The sequence below is a fragment of the Scyliorhinus canicula genome, chromosome 12 (assembly GCF_902713615.1).
Source record: "Scyliorhinus canicula chromosome 12, sScyCan1.1, whole genome shotgun sequence".
NCBI lineage: Eukaryota > Metazoa > Chordata > Chondrichthyes > Carcharhiniformes > Scyliorhinidae > Scyliorhinus > Scyliorhinus canicula.
The window spans coordinates 40,385,857-40,409,208 of record NC_052157.1 but is presented as its reverse complement, the minus strand read 5'-3'; the positions used below and the strand labels follow the sequence as shown (position 1 = coordinate 40,409,208).

General features: G+C 46.6%; 1 protein-coding gene and 1 long non-coding RNA gene across 3 annotated transcripts in view; one reads left to right on the top strand and one right to left on the bottom strand.

Annotated features, from left to right (window-relative positions):
- The window catches only part of fkbp16 (FKBP prolyl isomerase 16), a 229,748-nt gene that overhangs the window by 164,152 nt on the left and 42,244 nt on the right, over positions 1–23,352 (bottom strand). For both annotated transcript variants that reach the window (XM_038813174.1, XM_038813173.1), the window contains exon 3: positions 19,746–19,834. In XM_038813174.1, the coding sequence (XP_038669102.1) occupies positions 19,746–19,834 (89 nt within the window). The remainder of the gene's footprint in view (positions 1–19,745; positions 19,835–23,352) is intronic.
- On the top strand, positions 8,778–22,601 carry LOC119974378. Its single transcript, XR_005462499.1, has 3 exons — positions 8,778–8,932; positions 20,082–20,300; positions 22,225–22,601. It is a non-coding gene; the product is annotated as an uncharacterized LOC119974378 (long non-coding RNA).

Below are 23,352 nucleotides of genomic sequence, written 5' to 3'. Positions count from 1 at the left end.
ACAGGAGAGTGTCAGCACCAGGTGAGCAGTCACTGCCCCTATCGTAGCTGTTTCAAAGTCTCAATGGCCCACTCAGAGGCCAACATTGGATGTCATGGAGAGCAAACTTCATAAGTTATCAATCAGTGTCAGGTCTACTTACCAAAGAGCAGACACAACATGTTAGCTCATTCCTCAATGCTGTAAAGCCTATTGCCATTGATTTTCTTCTGAGACAGGGTTTGGAAGAAACCTCCACAGACTTCGACACTGTCCGAAAAGCCTTTGATCTGAAACTAACCTCATCATCAAGCAAGCGTGATTGAATCAGAGAGATGGCCTTGAAACTTTGATGCTGCTACAGAATCTAGTTCAACTAGCAAAATCAGGAAACAAGTCCTCAGTGAATTAATAAAAATCTTAGAGGGATATTTCTCTCTTAAATCATTATTGACTGCAGAAAGGTTCTGATTCCACCAGTCAGGAAGACGATGAATGTATTTTACAATTTATAGCGTCTTTAGGATTAGCTAGATATTGTGAATTTGGTACAACACTTGGTGATACTCTTCGAGACACTGGTTTGGGTTTTGTTTGTGTTATGCAGTGAAGCTATTCAGAGGAAGCCGCTTACTGTCAGTGATTTAACTCTGAAAGCTTCCGTGGAAGCTGCCATATCTATGGAGCTTACTATGAGAAAGGATTCACAGATTTAGACAGGAATGAAGATCCACAAAATGGATACCTCAAGAAACAAGTCTGCAACCATGTCACCATTGCACACAAGCTGGAAACTCAGTGGGGGAATGCTGGAGTAAATCAAATACATGAAAGAACTGTGGTAAGAAGGGTCATGTTACCAATGCATATTGGGCTCAGAAAATGGATCCTATGCCCATGGGGTGCAAAAAGAACACAAGTATATAATCTAGTTATATCACTCAGTGGTTAGCACTGTTGCTTCATAACTCCATGGTCCCAGGTTCGATTCCTGGTTTTGGTCACTGTCTGTCCGGAGTCTGCACGTTCTCCCTGTGTTTGCGTGGTGTTTCTCCGGGTAATCTGGTTTCCTCCCTCAAGTCCCGAAAGACGTGTTTGTTAGGTGAATTGGACATTCTGAATTCTCCCTCAGTGTATCCGAACAGGCGCCGGAGTGTGGCGACTAGGGGATTTTCACAGTAACTTCATTGCAATGTTACTGTAAGCCTACTTGTGACACTATTAAAGATTATTCTTATTATTAGTGGATGAAGCTCATGATCACTCAAAAGACAGCGAAGCTGAGCTACAGCAAGAGCTAAAGCTGGATATCTTGTTAATGCAGGGCGATCAATAATGTTTTGGGGAATATCCAAAACTGGATGGTCATGAAATTAAAATGGAAGTGGATACGAGCGCAGCCATATCCTGAATACTTGAGACAATCTATCATCAATAGCTGAAGAATCTTCCTTTAAAACTATCAAATGTGATCCTCAGGACATACACTGAAGACGTCATACCATTTAAAGAATGAATTATGGTGAAAGTAGAAGCAAATGGGCAGATAGCGAAGTTGTCTCTTCACGTTGTCCATGGAAACTTCCCTGCTCTATTTGGCAGAGCATGGTTGGCTGACATTAGGCTTAACTGGGAAACAGTCAACCAATTAATGGATTCAAAGAGTAACTTGCAACAACTTCTGAAGAACTATGAGAAGGTTTTCGAGGATTCACAGGGTTCTATGACGGGAATTGAAGTGCGCCTAGAAATCAAGCCAGTCAGCACACCCAAATGACTCAAAGCTAGAACTGTACCATAGGTCATCAAGCCAAAGCTGAAGAAGAACTGGAAAGATTAGTGAGGACAGGAGTCATTAGACCAATTGCTACAAGTGATTGCATGACAGCAATGGTTTCTGTTTTAAAATGGGATGGCTCAGTGGAAATTTGTGGAGATTTAAAAGAACTAGTAACCCAGTTTTGTGCGTAGATCATTATCCACTGCTGCTGATTGAAGACTTGTTTGCTTGACTTTCTGGGGGTCAGGATTTCAGTAAAATTGATCTTTCACAGGCATATCTACAGATGAATGTGGCTGCTGAATCACAGACACTACTCACCATAGTAACGCACAAAGGTTTGTTTTGTTACAGAGGACCTCCTTTTTGAATTATATCTGCACCAGCTCTTTTTCAAAGATCCATGAATCAAATTCTAAGTGGGTTGAATGGAGTACAATGTTATTTAGATAACATACTCATCACCTGTTCAAGTGACCAGGAACACTTGGGGAATTTGGAAGCTACGCTGAAGCGGTTAAAGAGCACAACGTGAGAGGTAAGAAGGAAAAATTTGACTTTTTCAAGTAATATATAAGTTACCTTGGCCATATGTTCGACAAAGGCGGCTTACACAAAGAACCAAAGAAAATATCAGCAATCTTAGAAGCACCGTATGATACAATTAAGGTAACTTTTAGGATTGATCAATTATTAAATAAATTTATGCCGAATTTAGCAACAAGATTGAAGCTTTTATGCACTTTGCTATATTTCAAACAGGAATGGCACTGGTCAGAAGAATGTGAAATGCAGACAATGAAGTGAAAGAAGCTTTAATGAAGTCAGAGTAGATGGATCACTATAATCCAAAAATGAAGTTGCAATTAGTGTGCAGCCATAAATTACGCTCAGCTAGAAAAAGAAGCTTTTTTTAAAAAATAATTTTTATTGAAAAATTTTGAATTTATACAACAACGAACCATAATAAAATGCCAAAAATAACAATAATATTAGCAATCATAAAAATTCGCCCCACCTCCATGAACAACACAGCATTTTAACAACAACGCAAATTAACACAATATTAAGTTACATAATAGAAACTACAATAAGGAACACCCCCCCATACGCCGCCCCCCCCTCCCAAGGTTGTTGCTGCTATTGACCAAGATACCTATCTTTGAGCCAGGAAGTCCAGAAAAGTCTGCCATCGTTTATAGAACCCTTGTATTGATCCTCTCAGGGCAAATTTGACCCTTTCCAATTTTATAAATCCTGCCATGTCACTGATCCAGGCCTCCACACTTGGGGGCCTCGCATCCTTCCACTGTAGCAAGATCCTTCATCGGGCTACTAGGGACGCAAAGGCCAGGACACCGGCCTCTTTCGCCTCCTGCACTCCCGGCTCTACCGCAACTCCAAAAATCGCGAGTCCCCACCCTGGTTTGACTCTGGATGCAACCACACTCGACACTGTCCCCGCCACCTCCTTCCAGAATTCTTCCAGTGCTGGGCATGCCCAGAACATATGGGCGTGGTTCGCTGGACTCCCCGAATATCTGGTGCACCTGTCCTCACCCCCAAAGAACCTACTCATCCTAGTCCCGGACATGTGGGCCCGGTGCAGCACCTTAAATTGGATGAGACTAAGCCTCGCACATGAAGAGGAAGAGTTGACTGTCTCCAAGACATCCGCTCAAGTTCCGCCCTCTATCTGCTCCCCGAGTTCCTCCTCCCATTTAGCCTTCAGCTCCTCCATTGACGACTCCTCCACCTCCTGCATTACCTTATAGATGTCAGACACCTTCCCCTCTCTGACCCACACCCCCGAAAGCACTCTGTCCATCGCCCCCCGCGAGGGCAGCAAAGGGAGCTCTTCTACCTGTCGCCTAGCAAACGCCTTTACCTGCAAGTATCTGAACATGTTCCCTTGGGGAAGCCCAAATTTATCTTCCCGTTCCCCCAGGCCCGCAAACCTCCCGCCAATAAACAGGTCCCTCAATTTACTGATGCCCACACTTTGCCACCCCCTAAATCCCCCATCCCTGTCCCTGGGATGAACCGATGATTGCCACCCAATGGAGCCTCCATCGAGCCCCCTGTTTCCCCCCTATGCCGTCTCCACTGTCCCCAGATTCTTAGGGTCGCCGCCACCACCGGGCTCGTGGTAAACCTCTTAGGGGAGAGCGGCAACAGCGACGTTACCATGGCACCCAGGCTCGTACCTCTACATGATGCCATCTCCATTCTTTTCCACGCCGCCCCTCCCCCCTCCATCACCCATTTACGCACCATTGACACATTGGCTGCCCAATAGTACCCCAGAAGGTTGTCAGCGCCAGCCCGCCTCTATCCCTCCCTCGCTCCAGGAACACCCTCTTCACTCTCGGAGTCCCATGTGCCCACACAAAGCTCAAAATACTGCTAGTCACTCTCCTAAAGAAGGCCCTCGGGATAAAGATGGGCAGGCACTGAAAGAGGAACAAGAACCTCAGAAGCACCTGTCATTTTGACGGACTGCACCCTCCCCGCCAACGACAATGGCAGCATGTCCCACCTCTTGAACTCCTCCTCCATCTGATCTACAAGTCTGGTGAAATTATGTTTGTGAAGAGTCCCCCAGTCCCTGGCCACCTGCACCCCCAGGTACCTAAAGCTCTCCCCTGCCCGCCTAAGTGGGAGCCTACCAATTCCTTCTTCCTGGTCTCCAGGGTGCACCACAAACACCTCATTCTTGCCTAAATTTAGTTTATAACCTGAAAAGGTCCCAAACTCAGCTAGCAGCTCCATCACCCCCGGCATCCCTCCCACCGGGTCCGCCACATACAGTAACAGGTCATCGGCAGACAACGACACCCTATGTTCCTCCCCACCTCACACCAAACCTGTCCACCTCTCTAAATCCCTCAACGCCATCGCCAGCGGCTCGATTGCCAGTGCAAACAACAAGGGGGACAGGGGGCAACCCTGCCTGGTCCCTCGGTAAAGCCGGAAGTACTCCGACCTCCTCCCATTCGTGGCCATGCACGCCATCGGGGCCTCATATAGCAGCCTTACCCATCTAATGAACACTTCACCAAATCCAAACCTCCCCCACACCTATAAGTACCCCCACTCCACTCTATCGAAGGCCTTCTCCGCATCCAGCGCCACCTCTATCTCTGCCTCCCCCTCAATTGCCGGCATCATGATGACATTCAACAATCTCTGCACATTCGTGTTCAGCTGCCTTCCCTTCACAAAACCTGTCTGGTCCTCGTGCACAACCCCTGGCACACAGTCCTCTATCCTGGTGGCCAGGATTTTTGCCAGCACCTTGGCATCTACGTTGAGGAGAGATATGGGCCTGTATGAACCACACTGCTGGGGGTCCTTGTCCCTCTTTAAAATTAACGAGATCAGCGCCCGCGACATCGTCAGGGACAAAGTCCCCCCTTCCCACGCTTCATTAAGTGTCCGCACCAGCAAGGGGCCCACTAGGTCCACAAACATTTTATAAAATTCCACCGGGAACCCATCCGGCCCTGGTGCCTTCCCTGACTGCATCTGCCCGATCCCCTCAACTAGCTCCTCCAGCTCAATCGGCGCACCCAACCCCTCCACCTGCTCCTCCTGCACCTTTGGGAAAGAAAGGCCGTTGAAGAACCTCTCCATTCCCCTCCTCTCCCCCGTTGGCTCCGACCGGTACAGTTCCCCGTAAAAGTCCTTGAAGACCTCATTCACCTCTACCCCCTTCCGCACCACATTCCCACTCTTGTCTCTCACTTCAGCAATTTCCTTAGCCGCATCCCGCTTGCGGAGCTGATGAGCCAGCATCCTACTCGCCTTTTCACCATGTTCGTACACTGCCACTTGGGCCTTCCTCCACTGTGCCTCCGCCTTTCTAGTGGTCAGCAAATCAAATTTAGCCTGCAGGCTGCGCCTCTCCCCCAACAGTCCCTCCTCTAGTGCCTCTGCGTACCTCCTGTCTACCTCCAGCATCCTTCCCATCAGTCTATCCCTCTCACTCCTCTAGCTCCTCTCCCTGTGTGCCCGGATGGATATCAGCTCCCCACAAATCACTGCCTTCAGGGCTTCCCAGACCACCCCCACCTGAACCTCCCCTGTATCATTCACCTCGTAGTACCCCTCAATACTTGCCCGGACCCTCCTACACACCTCCTCCTCTGCCAACAACCCCACACCCAACCGCCACAATGGGCGCTGGTCCCGCACCTCCCCCATCTCCAACTCTATCCAATGCGGAGCGTGGTCGGAGATTGCAATGGCCGAATACTCGGCCTCCTCCACTCTCGGAATCAGTCCCCTACTCACCACAAAGAAGTCTATCCAAGAGTAGACCCTATGTACGTGGGAGAAGAAAGAGTACTCGCGTGCCCTCGGCCTCACAAACCTCCATGGATCCACCCCTCCCATCTGGTCCATAAACCCTCCCAGTACCTTGGCCGCCGCCGGCCTCCTACCCGTCCTAGAGCTGGACCGATCCAGTGAAGGATCCAACACCGTATTGAAGTCCCCCCCCATGATCAGACCTCCCGCCTCCAGATCCGGGACCCGTCCCAACATACGCCTCATAAAGCCCGCATCGTCCCAATTTGGGGCATACACACTAGCAAGTACCACCTTCTCTCCTTGTAGCCTGCCCCTAACCATAACATACCTACCCCCCTTATCCGCCACCGCCTCAAACGACACATTTTTCCCCACCAGAATCGCCACTCCCCGGTTGTTCACATCCATCCCAGAGTGGAAAACCTGCCCCACCCATCCCTTCCTCAGATGGACCTGGTCCGCCACCCTCAGGTGGGTCTCCTGAAGCATTGCCACATCTGCCTTTAGCCCCTTCAGATGAGCAAGTACCCTCGACCGCTTCACCGGCCCATTCAATCCTCTCGCATTCCAGGTGACCAACCGAATCAGAGGGCGTCCAGCCCCCCCTCCCCCGTCGACTAGCCATAGCCCGTCGACTGCCCGCCCCAGGCCAGCACCCCCTGCCCGACCCAGTCCCCACAGCGACAGCACCTCACCTCTGTCCCCCCAGCCCCCACCAGCTCCTTCCTGACCCTACCAGCAGCAACCCGGTATTCCCCTTTCCCCCCCCCCCCCTTCCCCCCCCCGGTCAGCTAACTTCTGCTGACCACGGAAATTCCCGCCAATAACCCGACCCCTCCCAAAGTGGGATCATCCCCCAATCTATCCCTCCTCCAGGCACCGCTCCAGCGCGGGGAAGAACCAGTGAAGGCCCCGCCGCCTCCCGTCATCGTCTCCACCCCCCAGCACGGGAAACCAGAGGAAAGCCCGCGCTTTCGCACTGCCCCACCACACCCTTCTGACGCAGCTCCCAAATACCAGCCCCACTCCATACCCCCAACCAGACATAGAATACAACAAACCCCCCCAGCCCTCCCCGCAAGATACAAAACTCAAACAATGCCCCACAGCAAAAAAAACATAACAGAACAACACCTCCATAAATAACCATATCAAAATTGCAAAAGTACAAAAAAAAGAGAACACAGCAACAGCCGAATCCAGCAATAAAGTATTACAACCGACCCCGCAAACCCCAACCCCTAGTTCAAGTCCAGTTTCTCCGTCCGCACGAAGGCCCACGCCTCCTCCGGGGAATCGAAATAATAATGCCGGTCCGAATAAGTTACGCACAGGCGCGCGGGCTGCAACATTCCGAACTTTATCTTTTTCCTGTAAAGCACCTCTTTCGTCCGATTAAATCCGGACCGCCGCTTAGCCACCTCCGCACTCCAATCCTGGTAGATCCGTACTACCCCATTCTCCCATTTGCTGCTCTTCACCTTCTTGGCCCAGCGCAGCACACACTCCAGATCACTGAACCGGTGGAACCTCACCAGCACCGCACGCGGGGGTTCATTCTCCTTAGCCCTCCTGGCCAGTACTCTGTGTGCTCCCTCCAGCTCCAAGGGCAGATGGAAAGACCCGGCCCCCACTAGCGAGTTCAGCATCGTAGCCACGTAGGTTGTCAGGTCCGACCCCTCCAGCCCCTCCGCAAGGCCCAAGATCCGCAGATTTTTCCGCCTCATGCGGTGATCAAGCTCCTCGAAGCGTTCCTGCCACTTCTTGTGGAGTGCCTCGTGTCCCTCCACCTTACTCACGAGGATCCCGGCCTCCTCCTCTCGTTCAGTGGCCTGCGTCTGCAACTCCTTGATGGCAGCACCCTGGGTTGTCTGAATCTCCGACAGCCTTCTGTTCGTTTCCTGTAGAGAGGTCTGTACTTCAGCCTTGAAGTCTGCAAAACAGCGCAGGAGAGCAGTCTGTTGCTCCAGGGCCCACTGCTTCAACTCCTCTGGAGCTCCGCCGGCCGCCATCTTGGATTCCTTACCCCGTTTTTTCTGGGGTGCTGCTGCCGTTTTTTCCCCCTTTCCACTCCGAATTCGAGTCATGGACTGCGGGGAAAGTCGATCAGCACACCTTCTCCCAACGGGAGACGTCGAAAAAATTCCGTTTTGGGCTCTAAAAAGAGCCGAAAAGTCCGTTTAAAACAGGAGCTCCCAAATGTGCGGCTTCCTACATCATCGCTGCCACCGGAAGTGAGAAAAAGAAGCTTTGAGCATCATTTTCGGTGTAAGAAGATTTCAACATAATTTTTATGGCCGACATTTTACCCTATCGACCCTCTGTGGGCCACATAAAGTTATACCTCTTTGGCAGCTAGCAGATTGCAAATATGGGCATTGATATTGTCGGGACAAACTTAAGATATCCAGTATCGCAAGTCCGATCAGCATTCAAATGCTGATGCCAAGGTAGCACAGTGGTTTGCACTGTGCTTCACAGCTCCAGGGTCCCATGTTCGATTCTTGGCTTGGGTCACTGTCTGTACAGAGTCTGCATGTTCTCCCTGTGTCTACGTGGGTTTCCTCCGGGTGCTCCAGTCTACTTGTGACAATAATAAAGATTATTACCGCAATTTCTGTTTCAAGTTAAGCATGACCCAGAAGAACATTTTGTCAATATTTTGTATTTCTCTTTCATGGATAGTGCACCTGTGACTTCACCTCAAGTTCAAAGATATACAAGAACAAATCAAGTGATGGGAAGGTGATGGATTTGGTCCAAAAAGGGATGCTATCAGACGTTCATAGGAAAAATACAGACCTCAAGCCCTTTCGTAGTAGAGTCCTTGAAGAACTGCGTAAGGAACATCCTAGCTTGGTAAGGATGAAGGAATTGGCAGGCAGTTATTTTTGCTGGCCAGGATTAGATGCTCAAATTGATGAGAAAGTTGGGCAACGTCAATCTTGTGCAAAACTAAGGAACACTCCACTAATACAACCATTACATCCGTGGGAGAAAAACAGAAATTGCTCGACAATCTCAGCAGGATGGACAACATATGTGGAGAGGGAACGTAGCTAAAGTTTCGAGTCTGGATGACTCTTTGTCGCAGCTTTGTCAAAGCTGTCAGGACTGTTGAGATTATTGAGCAATTTCTGTTTCCGTTTTGGATTCCAGAATCCGCAGTAATTTACTTTATTAAAATATTTTATTCAAGGCATTTTCATATAAACAAGGGAAAAAGAACAATCAAACAACATTATAAACATCCAACACCCACTTCCGCCACCACCCCCCCCCCCCCCCCGCTCCCCTAATACTACCCCTTTCTGACATCCTGCCTTCCATATTTTAACCCCGCTATCGCCTCACACCCTCCATCAACTGACTGCTCAAATGTCCTGAAGGAAATCTATAAACGGCTTTCACCTTCGGGTGAGCCCATCCACCAACCCCCTCAAGATGAACTTCACCTTCTCAGTCTCAGGAATTCCGCAAGGTCGCACACACACACCCCCGCTTTTGGCGACTCTGAATCCCGCCACATAAGCAAAATCTGTCCCTGGACTTTCAGGGAGGCAAAAGCCTAAACATCGGCCTCTCTCACTCCCTAGACTCCCGGGTCTTCCGACATCCCGAATAATGTCACCTCTGAACTCGGGACTGCCTCCGCCCTCCTCAGCACCTCGACATCACATCTGCGAACACCTGCCAGGACCCCTTCAACCTTGGAAACCCCCAGAACATGTGGATGTGTTTCACGGGCCTCTCCGCACACCCCCTACACCTATCCTCTACCCCTTCAAAGAACCTACTCATTCTTGCTACCGTCATATGCGACCTATGTATCACTTTAAACTGAATGAAACTTAGTCTCGCATGTGACGAGAACGCATTCACCGTCCGCAAGGCCTCTGCTCACGTCTTGGCCCCACCTCCCCTCCCCTCCCAGCTCCTCCTCCCACTTACGCTTTATGTCCCCCACCAGGGCTCCCTCCCAATCCATCAGCTGCTTCTTGATATCGGACATCTCCCCCTCCCCTATCTGCTGTCCCTCCACAGCACCTTGGCTTTCAATCGTAGGGGCGGTAGCCCAGGAGATGACGGCACCTCTCTCCTTACAAAGTCTCAGACCTGCAGGTATCTAAACCTGTTCCACCTGGGCAACCCTTACTCTCGCTCCTGGTCCTCCAACTTAGTAATTTGCTTTTATATTACATCCGTAAGAATGGTCGAATGAGACATGACAGAGAATACACATCAATTATGCTGGTCCACTGGAGGATACATGTTCTTAGTGATTGTCAACATGCACCTGAAATGGCCAGAAGCCACGATAATGAAGTCAACGATGACTCTGCAGACCACTGAAAAGCTGGACGACATATTCGTAAGATTCAGAACTCCGGAGCAGATTGTCAGTTATAATGATACACAGTCTACTTCAAAGGAGTTTGAGGACTACTTGAAAGGAAACGGTGTACACCATATCAAGTCATCTCTGATGCACGATGGGCAGCACGGTGGCCTAGTGGTTAGCACAACCGCCTCACGGCGCTGAGGTCCCAGGTTCGATCCCGGCTCTGGGTCACTGTCCGTGTGGAGTTTGCACATTCTCCCCGTGTCTGCGTGGGTTTCGCCCCCACAACCCAAAAAAAAATGTGCAGAGTAGGTGGATTGGCCACGCTAAATTGCCCCTTAATTGGAAAAAATAATTGGGTAATCTAAAATTAAAAAAAAAAAAAAAAATCTCTGATGCACGATCAATGACTACTAAAGCGAGGTTGTAGTCCAACTGAATACTTTAATAAGCTAGATGTTTCCCCCAGCAGCTCCGGTACAGAAAGGAAGCTGCTGGGGCGACACGGGCTCTTATACCCCGCCTTGCAGGGTGGAGCTACCATACAGGCTCGACCAATGGAAAGCATACATTATCTACCAATGGTGTTCCAGCATTACTAGGTACCGGAATACCTCTACACAGACTACCACAATCTCCATATAATCTAGCAATTAATGGATTGGCTGAATGTTTTGTGCAATCATCAAAGCGTTCTATCAAAGCATCGAAGGACCAGGGAACATTAGCAAGAAGAATAAACAAATTTCTAATATCTTATCAGAACACTGTAGGTACTACCACACAAAGTTTAGCGGCAATACTGTTTTTAAGAGGAAACTATGAACAGTTTGATTAGTTAACTCCACCTGGTACTTCAAAGGTTGTCAAACAACAAGAAGCACAAATTGCTAGGAGGGAGAAAATCTCTAAAAGGCGAGTAACCAGGGAGGGAGAGTGTTATCTAGGAATTACAACATCAACGACAAACGAGAACCAGCTATGATCCCAGCAAAGACAGATCCAATACTGCACAGCACTGCACAGATGGAGGATGAAAGAGTTTGGTGAGGTCATTCTGATCAGTTACTTGCTGCACAAAGTAAGTTTGTAGAAACTTCTCAAGTGGTTCTACCTTCAAAAGATCTGGAGAGCTATACTTTGAAACAGAGACCAGAGACAATGACGAGCTCAGATTCTGTTTCTGAGGACTATTCAATGCCAAGTGTGACAGATACTGAAATAACTACTCAAAAAGTACCATCTACAGAAAAGAATGAGGACACTTCTGAAGTGGCTCGTAGCTGAGTTCAAGAACGGCAAACTCTAACAAACAGGATTGGACGTCCACCACAGAGGCTGCCTTATTGAATTGAATGTATGTATAGAAATAACACATCAGTAGATCTGTTGTAGGAATGTTAATTGTTGTCATTGCACAATAAAGAGGGAGGGGTTTTATGTATCTGGGAATACATTCTTGCTGATTCTGTGTTATGTGATGTGTGGTGATGTCAGAAGTGTTTTCATCAGACCACCATCTTGCTTGAATGAGCAATACCGTTAGTAATTCTCTTATCATGTTTTACAATAATCCAGAGTGTGGGCATCTCCATACCTTTTCTCTTTGTGGCAAAAAGGAAATATAACAAGTGCTTCTGGATTTGAAAACATTTCTTGATGCCAACACTGATGTCTGGAGCGTCTCTCTATTCCTTAACTGGTCCACGAGTTTACGAATGATCCATTCCTCCACTTAGTATGACAGGGGTCCAGTCTCAGATGAGAGGAAGTTATTGTCCAGTAATTCTGGGGATCACTCTTGATCCATTACTGAAGTTTCATATTGTGACACCATGCTATATAATGTACTTAGTATGGCTTTCTTGTGTTGTTCATGTGGTGATGGCTGATTGATAAGATCCTGAGACTTGTGTGTTTAAACATAAACACGTTTATTGGTGGGCTTCAACTATGTTTCAAATATAGTCTTGCATGGTGCTCTTCCATACACCTAAGGACTGAATCCTGTCCTAGACTGTTCTCTGACCATGTGACTACATACGTTGTTACTCTGTGGGTGGTGCCACTCTCCAGTCCCACATTGACCCTTGCACTGCCTTACATTATAATGCCTGCAGGCACCCAAAGAGAGGTGAACCTTTGGAATTACCACTGGAAGTAGTTGAGGCTAAGACATTGAATACATTCAAGAGGTGGCTAGATGTGACACTTGAGGCGAATAGAACAAGGGTTATGGGAGAAAGCAGGATTCAGCTATTGAGTTGGACGATCAGTGACGAATGGCAAGCAGGCCCAAAGGGCCGAATGGCCTCCTCCTGCTCCTATCTTCTACATTTCTACATCATCACAATACAACAAAATCTTGGGCGAAATTCTCCGACCCCTACGACGGGTCGGAGAATAGCGGGAGGGCCTTCCCGACATTTTTCCCGCCCTCCCGCTATTCTCCCCCACCCCCCGCCCAACTCCCGACCCGAATCGCCGCCGCCGTTTTTTTACGGCCGGCAGCGATTCACAGCTGTTCGATGGGCCGAAGTCCCAGCCCTTTACGCCGTTTTTACGAACGGCAAACACACCTGGTCTGGCCGTTCGTAAAAACGGCGTCACAAACTCGCTTTTCATAACCATGGCACCGATTGGCACGGCAGTACCACGGCCGTGCCAAGTGTGCCATGGGCCCGCGATCGGTGGGCACCGATCGCGGGCAGCGGGCCCAATGCCCGCGCACTCTTTCTCCTTCCGCCGCCCCGCAGTATCCATTCGCGGGGCGGCTGAGGGGCAACCCGGCCCGCGCATGGGCGGGTTTCGCGCAAATACGCGATGACGTCATCCGCGCATGCGCGGGTTGGAGTCTTCCAATCCGCGCCTGCGCGGCTGACGTCATATGACGCGTCAGCCGGCGCTAACTCCGGCAAGCGGGCTTAACGATATTCGTTAAGCCCGTCATGCCGGAGCCTACGGCGTCGGGCTGCTAGCCCCGACCGGGGACCAGAATCGGTTCCCGGTCGGGAAGGGGCGCGCTGGCGTCAAACCCACCCGGGTTTGACGCCAGTTTTACGATTTCTCCCGTTTTGGGAGAATCGCGCCCCTTATGTCTTGACAGTTCTTTCACAATCTTGGTCGGTCATATATGGAGGAATGGTTGTGGTACTCTGTTTCTGATAATTCGATCATGGTGATCAAGTTTCTTCCCTTTCCAGCATTTCAATTCAGCATCGTTATCGTGGACCATTTTATGATATTGGTTCTTGTGCCTGTTTCAACAATCTTATTCTGGCACCTAATCCCAGTTTCTTTCTCTGTCTGAATTGCTGATTCTGCCGTCAATCCCAATGCTTATACGACTTCAGGTAATTTCTAATTGTCAAGATTTCCGTCTTCAAGCTCTTATTCTCCCGATTCAATTCTTCACTGGACTTGTTCTTATGTCCTAGTTGCTTTTTCATGGGATTCAGCTTATTCTGCATTGTTGCATGAATTTAGCTTTCTTCTTAACTTCATTTTGTAAATTTTCACAACTTTTTTAAAAGTTTGCAGTCAGTCTTTTTATCTTGTTTTAATGTCTTCTCTAGAGCTTTAATGCTTTTTGCTGATTCCTTTTAATGCTCAATTGTTCTTAGTTTCTTTTAAAGTCTTTAATTTCTGCTTTTCTTCCAAAAGGAATCCCTCATGTCCTTATGGGACATATACATATCACAAATGGAACCTTCAGTTCTATTTGTCCTAACTTCAGCCAAACCTTTTTGCTTCACTGTGTTGCCCTTCAAGGGACAATCACCACAAATCATCACAAACGGCAATGTATTTCCAAGTCAGAATGGTGAGTGACTTTGACGGTAATTTCCAGGTGGCGGTGTTCCCATGTATCTGATGCCCTTGTCCTTCCAGGTGGTAGTTCGAGTTATCGTCAGTTATTGCAGCATCAGGTGGAGCTTCCAATAAGGGCTGTCAGCAGCAGAATGAAGATCCCAAGCTAACATGATGGCACTGCTGCCTCACAGCACCAGGGCCCCGGATTCAATATTGACTTTGGATGACTGTCTTTGTGGAGTCTGCACACTCTCCCGTGCCTGCATGGGTTACCTCCAGGTGCTCCAGTTCCCTCCCACAGTCCAAAGATGTGCAGGATAGGTGGATTGGCCAAAGGTAAATTGTCCCTCAGTGTCCAAAGGTGTGCAGGTTAGGTGAGGTTACGGGGTTAGGGCAGGGGAGTGAGCTTAGGAAGGGTGCTCTTTCGGAGAGTCAATGCAGACGCAATGGGCTGAATAGCCTTCTGCTGCACTGTAGGGATTCTATGGACGCACAGTGGGCATACTGGCAGGCTGACCACACTATATAAATTTGGCTTTCCCATACACAGCAATACATCTGGTAAGGTTTATCTCTCAACTCACTGCCACCAGCCAGGCCCTGCAACACTAAGGCATATTCTCTCCTTTTCTAAATGTACACTTAGCATAGCCAACCAAGATGTTAAGACAAACACACTTGTGTTCGGAAAGTTACGGTTGAATGGATAGAAAATAATCATGAGTGGATGGAAGGTAAAATGGCTTTTAGGCAAATGTATTGGAACGTGTTGGTTACATAAGTAGATAACATTTCAAAGAAAATATATTACTACGGGCTGACTGGGAATCTAATTTTGAGAAATGGAAGTGTCACGACGTTGATTAAGTGTAGCCACCATGACCTGATTCCGCAGCATTAGCCACACTTAGAATCCTGTCATCCAGGTCTGTGATGACTCAACTGTGCGAAACATTTTCTATTATTGAAACTGCTCTGCTCTGCCACTAAGTCATACTTTAGCAATTACATTTGGAGATTAGGAGCTGAGATGAGACTGTGTAATCACAAAGGTATTGAGCTAGCATTTACGAGAAGTAGTAAAATGAAAGAATTATTACCTGTTCCTTTTCAGTTGTCTGTCCTGATGAAAGACTCACTCCTTTGTTCTCCGATGTTGGTCTGGATCCAAGGCCAACACGTTCACCAGTACAACATGCATATTTAACTTTGAAAGGAATGTTGCCAGGGCACCATTAATTTACTGCAAATTATTCTTAATGTGGCCACTTTCATCACTTTTGTTAAAATTGTGTGGCATTTGGTTAAACAAAATGGATGTAAGTGAGAGTTTTAACAAAATTGTATCAGAATTCTAATGCCTTAAGATAACATACTTGGGATTGAGAGGTTTCAAAGGATCAGACTTTTTGAGTGGAAATGTTAACCCTGTCACCGGCTGAATCTCACCTTCATGCCTGAGCAAAATATAGAAACCTAAATTGCTCGCTGGAATGAAGTATTAGAGGGCATGTTAGGATCCCGGATGTGAACCCAGCTATTTGCAATTTGTAAAACTGTGAGGAGAGGCGACTACACCGCAGGAGTGATAACACTGACCAATAGGTATGTTTTATGTCAAACAAATTTTAATTTAAATATAGAATTAATCACCGTAATAACAAAGAATACCTTTACAGTTACAGTTCTTAAAATAAAGAAATAACTCTAACTTGCTTCCTAAATCTGCCACGAAATATTCCAATTAAGCAAACCAATCTAGTTCAAATACCACTTTGAAATAAAGTTAACAGCCAATCAGGTTTTACATGCTTTTATCTGTGCGGAGACTTTGCAGAAAACCTTTCAGGACGCTTCTCGTCAGACTGATATCCTATGGCAATTTGCAAAAAGACAGGCCTAACTCCTCCTCTTAATTACATCAGCTGTACCAATAGGCAGACGATATTCTTTTGTCGCTTCCCATAAGAGGTCCCATGGTATGTTTAACCGGGGCCAAATACGTTGAGAGGCTGACAAGCTGTAGTCGTACATTAGCACACCACTCCCCATACACGGTGTCGGATTTGCCGGGGTCGGAATTGGCATGTGAGAGGTTGACAAACTGCAGCCACATATTGACACTACTCCCCACACACACTTATCCCAGCCAACAAGATGGCATTGGGTGTGCTGGAGCATGCCCATCCTGTTGATGGGTCGGTTGGGGCCAGAGGGTGCCTGGGGGGGAGGCCTGGCACCCATATGACCCATGGTGCTAAGTTCATAGTGGGCAGTCAACAGGATGGCTGCCTGGCAGGCTACGGCAATGGTGTTCCATGCCCGTCCTCCCAACTCCACAGCCCCCCTCCTGGCCAACTCCCCCTGGCGGAAGCCCCCAGGCCAGTGGAACAAATGTTAGCACACTATGACAATGTTGGACACATTCCGTATGCCCCCTCTCTTGCTCCCTCATCATCCATGGCACCTGTTGTGCAATTTTTGAAAGCACAAGTGAACCTAGCCATTGTGAATTCCCGCCAATGGAGGTTGAGAATTGCGGAGGCCCCAGAGAATACTGGGTCAGGCCCCCTAATGATATATCAATGAAGTTTACTGTACGTGCAGTGTGGAATGCATTGACTCTGCTCTCGCGGCACAGGAGAATTGCAATTTGGCATGAACCCCGCCATGATTTCCACGTCAAAACCGATTCTCTGCCCAATCGCATTTCACGATTCTAGCATTGGTCGATGGAGAATCTCGACCAATAGCACTTATAAATTATCTGTACCTCAGGGACCTCCAAATGAAAACAATATTCCATTAGCCACCTATCTGTAAACAAATATAGGCTTCTCAAATCAATCAGCAGAACACTCTCCTGCAAAATTAAGGATAATCTCACTTTTACAACCCCTTAATTACAGCTTTAGCAGACATACTGACTGTATGCATCTTTTTTTTTAACATAACTGCAACAAATATAAAATATAACAATTTCTTATATACATATATAATTTACGACGGAATTCAGATCTGTGCCAATGACAACAACTTTCATTTTTACAGTGTTGTTAGTGTAGGAAAACATCCCAAGGCATATTCCTATGGCATTATCAAACAAACATTGAAGTGAGCCAAACTTTGTCAAAGGGTTGGGTTTTAAGGAGCCTCATCAAGTAAGAGGGATGGACAGAGCGAGAGGGAGGGAGAGACAGAGAGAAATGGAGAAGTTTGGGGCTGTTGACTTCTTTATTTCTATGTGAACCACAAGCTGTTTCTTATATTGACCGAATTACCACACAACCAGTATATTAGTTCAAAAGACCGTTTATTAACAAACACAAGACTTATTTTTACATGCAATGATTCATGCGGCTACGCACTAAACTAGACCTAATAACTAAGATGACCTTTACTTAACTTTGTGGTGACCGGCTCTGTGCGGGAGATAAGGCCTTTATCTGTGTCCACGTGGGTCGGTTGGAAGTCGTCAGGTTTGTCTCGGCTGAGCTTGTCTTCAGGGAGCAATCGCGGGTCCTTGAACTTGGCTGGTTGATATGCTGCAGTTGGTCACACAGAGGCCGGTCCAAAAGAGGCTGATCCTTAGTGCGAAGGCTTCTTATCCTTCTTCTCTTTTGTGCCCTTGTGGGCGGTCCTAACTCCAGATCCAATGGATCGCTAGGGTTTCGATCACCCTCATTGATCCTGGCCAATTAAGGGGCGGATACCTCGGTGGCTGGGTGGGTCCCAGCTGTCATTATCCCAGGCACGTAAGCCTTTCCAAATAAGGGGAAGTGGCGCCGGTTAGTCTGCTACTGTTGTGGTTCCTTGATTCGAATTCTATTGTCCTGGGGGAAATTGTGATTGATTTTGATGGGCGCAAGTTTCGGTCAGGTCTGGCTTCCTTGCACAATACACAGAGGCTGTGTACTTGTCTGTGTCCAAGTTGACCATAATTCCCATGGTCCTTTGCAGGTGACCATTTTACATGGCCACAGGGCATCGGCAAGTGGAGGCAGAGCTGCCTTTTTCTAATTCAATGAAAACTTGGGATATTGAAGAGGCCAGAATTGAAGGATTGCGGAAATCCTGTAGGGTTGTAGGGTTGGAGAAAACTACAGTGATGGGCAGGGGTGAGGCCACAGAGGGATCTATAAATAAGAATGAGAATTCTAAAATCTGGGTGTCGATGAACATCCATCAGCACAGGGATGAGGGGTGATCAGCTCATAAAAGCACATGCAGAAAAGCCATACAATCGGTAAAGGATATTCTGGCATATTGTGTGCCTGCCATAATTAAACTGGTACACTATTGCCTCTAAGTCAAAGGTTTGTCGCTTCAAGATCCTGTCTACGGCTAAACATCAAGGCTGCAACTCCAGTGCGACACCAAGGAAGTGCTATACAGCGTTGTGCACTGCCTTTTGGACAAGACATTAAAATTAAGCCCGATCTTCCCTCTCAGGAGGATGCAAAATATTCTGTTGCATTATTTCAAAGAAGAGCAGGTGAGTACCCTTGGTGTCCTGACCAATATTTATCTGTCAATCAACATCAATATCTGGGGCATGGTTTTTTCCACCACTTTGTGCCCAGACTTGATCCAGGCGCACTGAGAGCATCGCAGGAGAGGCCCAAATCGGGCTTTACGCCAGATGCAAAACGGTCATCTAACCTGCTGCGCCCGGCACGATCTGGATCATGCTTTTGCTGTGCATGAGCCAGATAATTATATTTAATAAGCCATGAGGCAGTAGAGAACAACCATGTGACACTGTTACCTCAGGGAGTTGGTAGATGGTCTTTGTAGTGGATTTGTAGTAGCTCTTAGATTATTTATAATAGTTAGTAGTTTTTGATAATTATCTTATGGTTATCTAACCCATGTAATTGTTCAACAATAAATCTTTAAACTAGCCAAGAACTAGACGTTTCTTAGTGTACTTATTCCAACCGGCCAAGCACCAGAACATAACAAAATCTAATCAATTTCTGCACTACACAATGAATAATGAAAAGCTCTCTTGCAAGACATCCAATAATACAACGTTTAAAGGATCAACAATAAACAAAATGCTGATTGGCCAGAAATTACATGAGCAACTTCCTGTGGGGAAAGACTGTTTAAACATTAATACTTTAAATATTTGGAAGCTGTATAAACAAAGGTTTTATTAGAAAAGGCTGTGTTTTGCTATATTCACTTGCAGTCAGCCATTTACTCAGTCAGTGGTCAAGTTAAATAACATTATAAGTTACGTCTGGCTACCTTACTGACGATTTCCCCCCTGCCATTTTTCTTAAAACGTTTTACATGTCAAGACTTAATGAAGCCCTTGGTAGAAATAAAAAGCTGACTGTCAAATCTGAAATATGTTTCAGGTTAATATGACAATCAATAGTTGGTGACCATTTTCACCTTTGCCCAATTATTCTACTGTCTTCCCTATTATCCTCTGTTGTCCAAATATCTTCAAAGTTCAACTTTTATCTCCTCTCGACACACAGTCATCTAAAGATGTGACCTTACCTCCCAGTGTGGCCGTAGGCATACTGTCCATCAGAGATTACAAGAGCAATTTCATCCAATTGCATTGAAAATGCACAGAATTCAAGAGCCTACAGATAGTGAATAAATATTAAAACATTAGTTAGTCGAATAAGTTCCAAATATTCTAAATTATACAATTTATCTTGTGGTATTATCAATTCTTGGACGACAATTTAATAGTTTCTGAACGTCAGGATACTGTTAAAATGATGAACGGAGACTTAATGTAGTTAAGATGTGTTGAAAAGTAAAGATTCTCTGATGCTGTATATGTTATATACACAGAGTTAACATTACGTTCTATGTGTTTAACAGGTTTAAAATGTCTGTTCCATGCATACCATTCTGGCTTCCAGCAACTTCCACAGTTTGTTTACTTTTGACTCCCCAGTCAGGCTTAGATGATCAAGCACAGTGTGTATCAGCAATAATCAGACTCCATAATCAAACACAGAATAAGTGAACACGTCTTCCAACATCTTGACTCCAGAGCCATCACTGGATTGCCCAAATGCTTGTCCCACACCAAGTTCGGTAGGTATAAGAACTTTGTGCTGCTTAGCTTTGGCAAAGATGAATCCAACTTGGTCAGCTCCCACTGAAAACTGCAACATAGCCATTGATTCTTTGCTTCAGTTGCTCGGTCGATTTAAGTCCAACAATGCACAACCCCAGAGTCCTGTTAACCTGGGTAAAGCTTCAAATTTTTATTCCAACCATCACCGATCCCACCTACATCCAAAATATTAATCGGTTTCTTTAACTTGCCCACACACTACTGTTATGCACTCACTCAACCCTGTAATACATTCAGATTTGATCTATCCAACATCGTCCATTGCCACTTCCCAATTTCTACTGTCACGAAAACACGCCTTATGCCAAATGACGATTTTTTAATCCAGAAGCTGGAGACCTGAATTGAACTTTTAAAAACAGAGACTTTTTAAAACTGATTAAGACCCAGGTTTTTGTTCCCGGTTCAGATGCACGGAGATGGGTGAACTTCCGGCTCTGCAAATTCAACATTTAAAAATGGCTACTTGTAATTCTTATTTTCCTTGGGCCGGGGGTAATTAAGGGGGAGAGCAGGGAGGCAGGCTGGATTGGAAGTCAGGCCTGCCGTCCCTGGAATGAATACAGAGGCTGCCGGGTGCAGAGGCGTGATTGGCGAAAGGCCTGCCCTGTGCTCTGGCACTTTTTAAAAGTTATTTTTTCAAAGAATAAAACAAAAAATAGCCCTTCAGTCCTCCCCCCCCCCCCAAAACACCACCCACCACTCCTCAAGGTCCACCCATGTTACTCTATGCCACCTCATGCTCTCCCCCCCCCCCCAATCTAATGGCCCTCATATCCTTTATGCCCCCACATCCCCATGGCACCTTATTAACCCTATGCCAACTTAGTGCCAACTTATGCCTCCCACCAACCATCCATTACCCTCTCCATGCCAACTGACTTCATATCTCATACCTCATATTTTGAAGAATAAAGGGATTAAAGGTTATGGTGTTCGGGCCGGAAAGTGGAGCTGATCTCATTGAATGGCGGAGCAGGCTCGAGTGGCCAGATGGCCTACTCCTGCTCCTAGTTCTTATATCCCGTGACAGCTCTTTGACAGCTCTGACAGTTCCAATGAGTTAATGCACTTTTTACACACAATCATATTTACACTTAATAATCCCAACAGGTTCCTTACCTTTTTTAAGGGTTTCCTCAGCTATCCAAACAAATCCACCAAGTTCAGATCGCCTTTTTTCCTGGAATAATCCACAAACTTTTGGCATATCAATCCCCCACTTCAGTGGAGGCAGCTAATGATTTAAATGGACAGCTGCCTCTGTAAACTGTGCATGTGTGGACCCCGGCCCAACTCCAGTCCCACTCCTGCAAAATTAGGAAATGCTGAGTTCGGAGGATGGACTTTGAATTTCCGATAATTTCCTGGATTTTCGCTAAGATGGAGAGCATCTCTATCACAGCAAAATTCTAGGGTCGAAGTGTGACTTGATCCACTGGCTGGAAAGCTGAATTGAACATTTGAAAACAGAGATTTTTTAGAACAGATGCTAAGTGCGACTTGCACTTGCTGCCAAAGATGGTTACCTAATTTGCAACACTGTACACTTCCTATCCCATTCCACTGAGAATGGTGACTCCACATTTGCATTGAAATCAAGGACAATGACCTCAGCATAATATGAGTGAAGTACTGTTTCCATCACCAAGGCAATCACGTAGGGTTCCCAGGCATGAACTCATCAAGCTTCAATAGGAATACGATTTAAGCCCAATTACTTTAACAATGGAACCCAGGCTGAGAGAGTAGGTACCTAAACATGAGTTCATTAAGTTGCAAGGGAAATACACCAGTATCGACCATACTTGAATCACTGGGTGATGATGGTCATGTGAATGCAAATCCTTCATGTGTTTTAAACTCCTGTTTTCTCTGCAGTGGGAAGATAAACAGCTGAGACACTGGCCAGAGAAGATCCAAGTGGGGTCTTTTCTTCTGCCCTTGATCGCCAACTCAACTTATAAACTTTTGAACGCTGGTTGCTGATCATGACCAAACGGGACTGCTCTAGCTGCACATGGAGACTTCTTGAAAGAAATCAACTATGCACTACTGTCTCCAGGAGAGCAGCCAAAACAGCCGGCTACATCTCTAAATTGGCAAAACCACTGATGGAACTTTGCAACATCACCAAATTCAAGCCAAGTCACCAAACTACAGACTGTATACCTGTTTTATCTCTCTGGATTTTAATTTGAGTAATCCATCCTTTTCCATTCTGTGATGCTTGTGCCTGCGTGCGTGCGTGCCTATGATATTTGGATCTATTTTGTTACTTTCCCTTAAACTGGATTAAGTATCATACAATAAACCTTTTCCTTTGTTAAGATCATGAAGACATGGTAGCATAGTGGTTAACGTAATTTCTTCAGAGCTCCAGGGTCCCAGGTTCGATTCCCGGCTTGGGTCACTGTCTGTGCGGAGTCTGCACGTTCTCCCCGTGTGTGCGTGGGTTTCCTCCAGGTGCTCCGGTTTCCTCCCACAGTTCAAAGATGTGCAAGTTAGGTGGATGGCCATGATAAATTGCCCTTAGCGTCCAAAATTGCCCTTAGTGTTGGGTGGGGTTACTGGGTTATGTGGATAGGGTGGAGGTGTGGGCTTGGGTTGGATGCTCTTTCCAAGAGCCGCTGCAGACTCGATGGGCCAAATGGCCTCCTTCTGCACTGTAAATTCTATGATTGGCTCTTTTATGTTCACAGCACATAAACAGTTAATAACGTATTGAATGGGCAAGTATATCATTTTCAAGAGAAACAATGTTGCAGTTAAATTAGGGGAGGGAAAAGAGGGGAGCCTGTTGACCCCTCCTTGACTGATCGTAACAAATGTTTGGCTGCCCCACATCTGTGGTTGTTTCCACAGACAAGGGAGAAATTGAAAGTGGGGAAGCAAATCGATCCCTCAAGCTAATTTTTAAAACTTCAATGCAGATTTTCTATACTTCAGTACAGAAAATATCCACATTCAATGCCAATACCTTCCTGGAACAGAGTGTGCAGCTTAGGA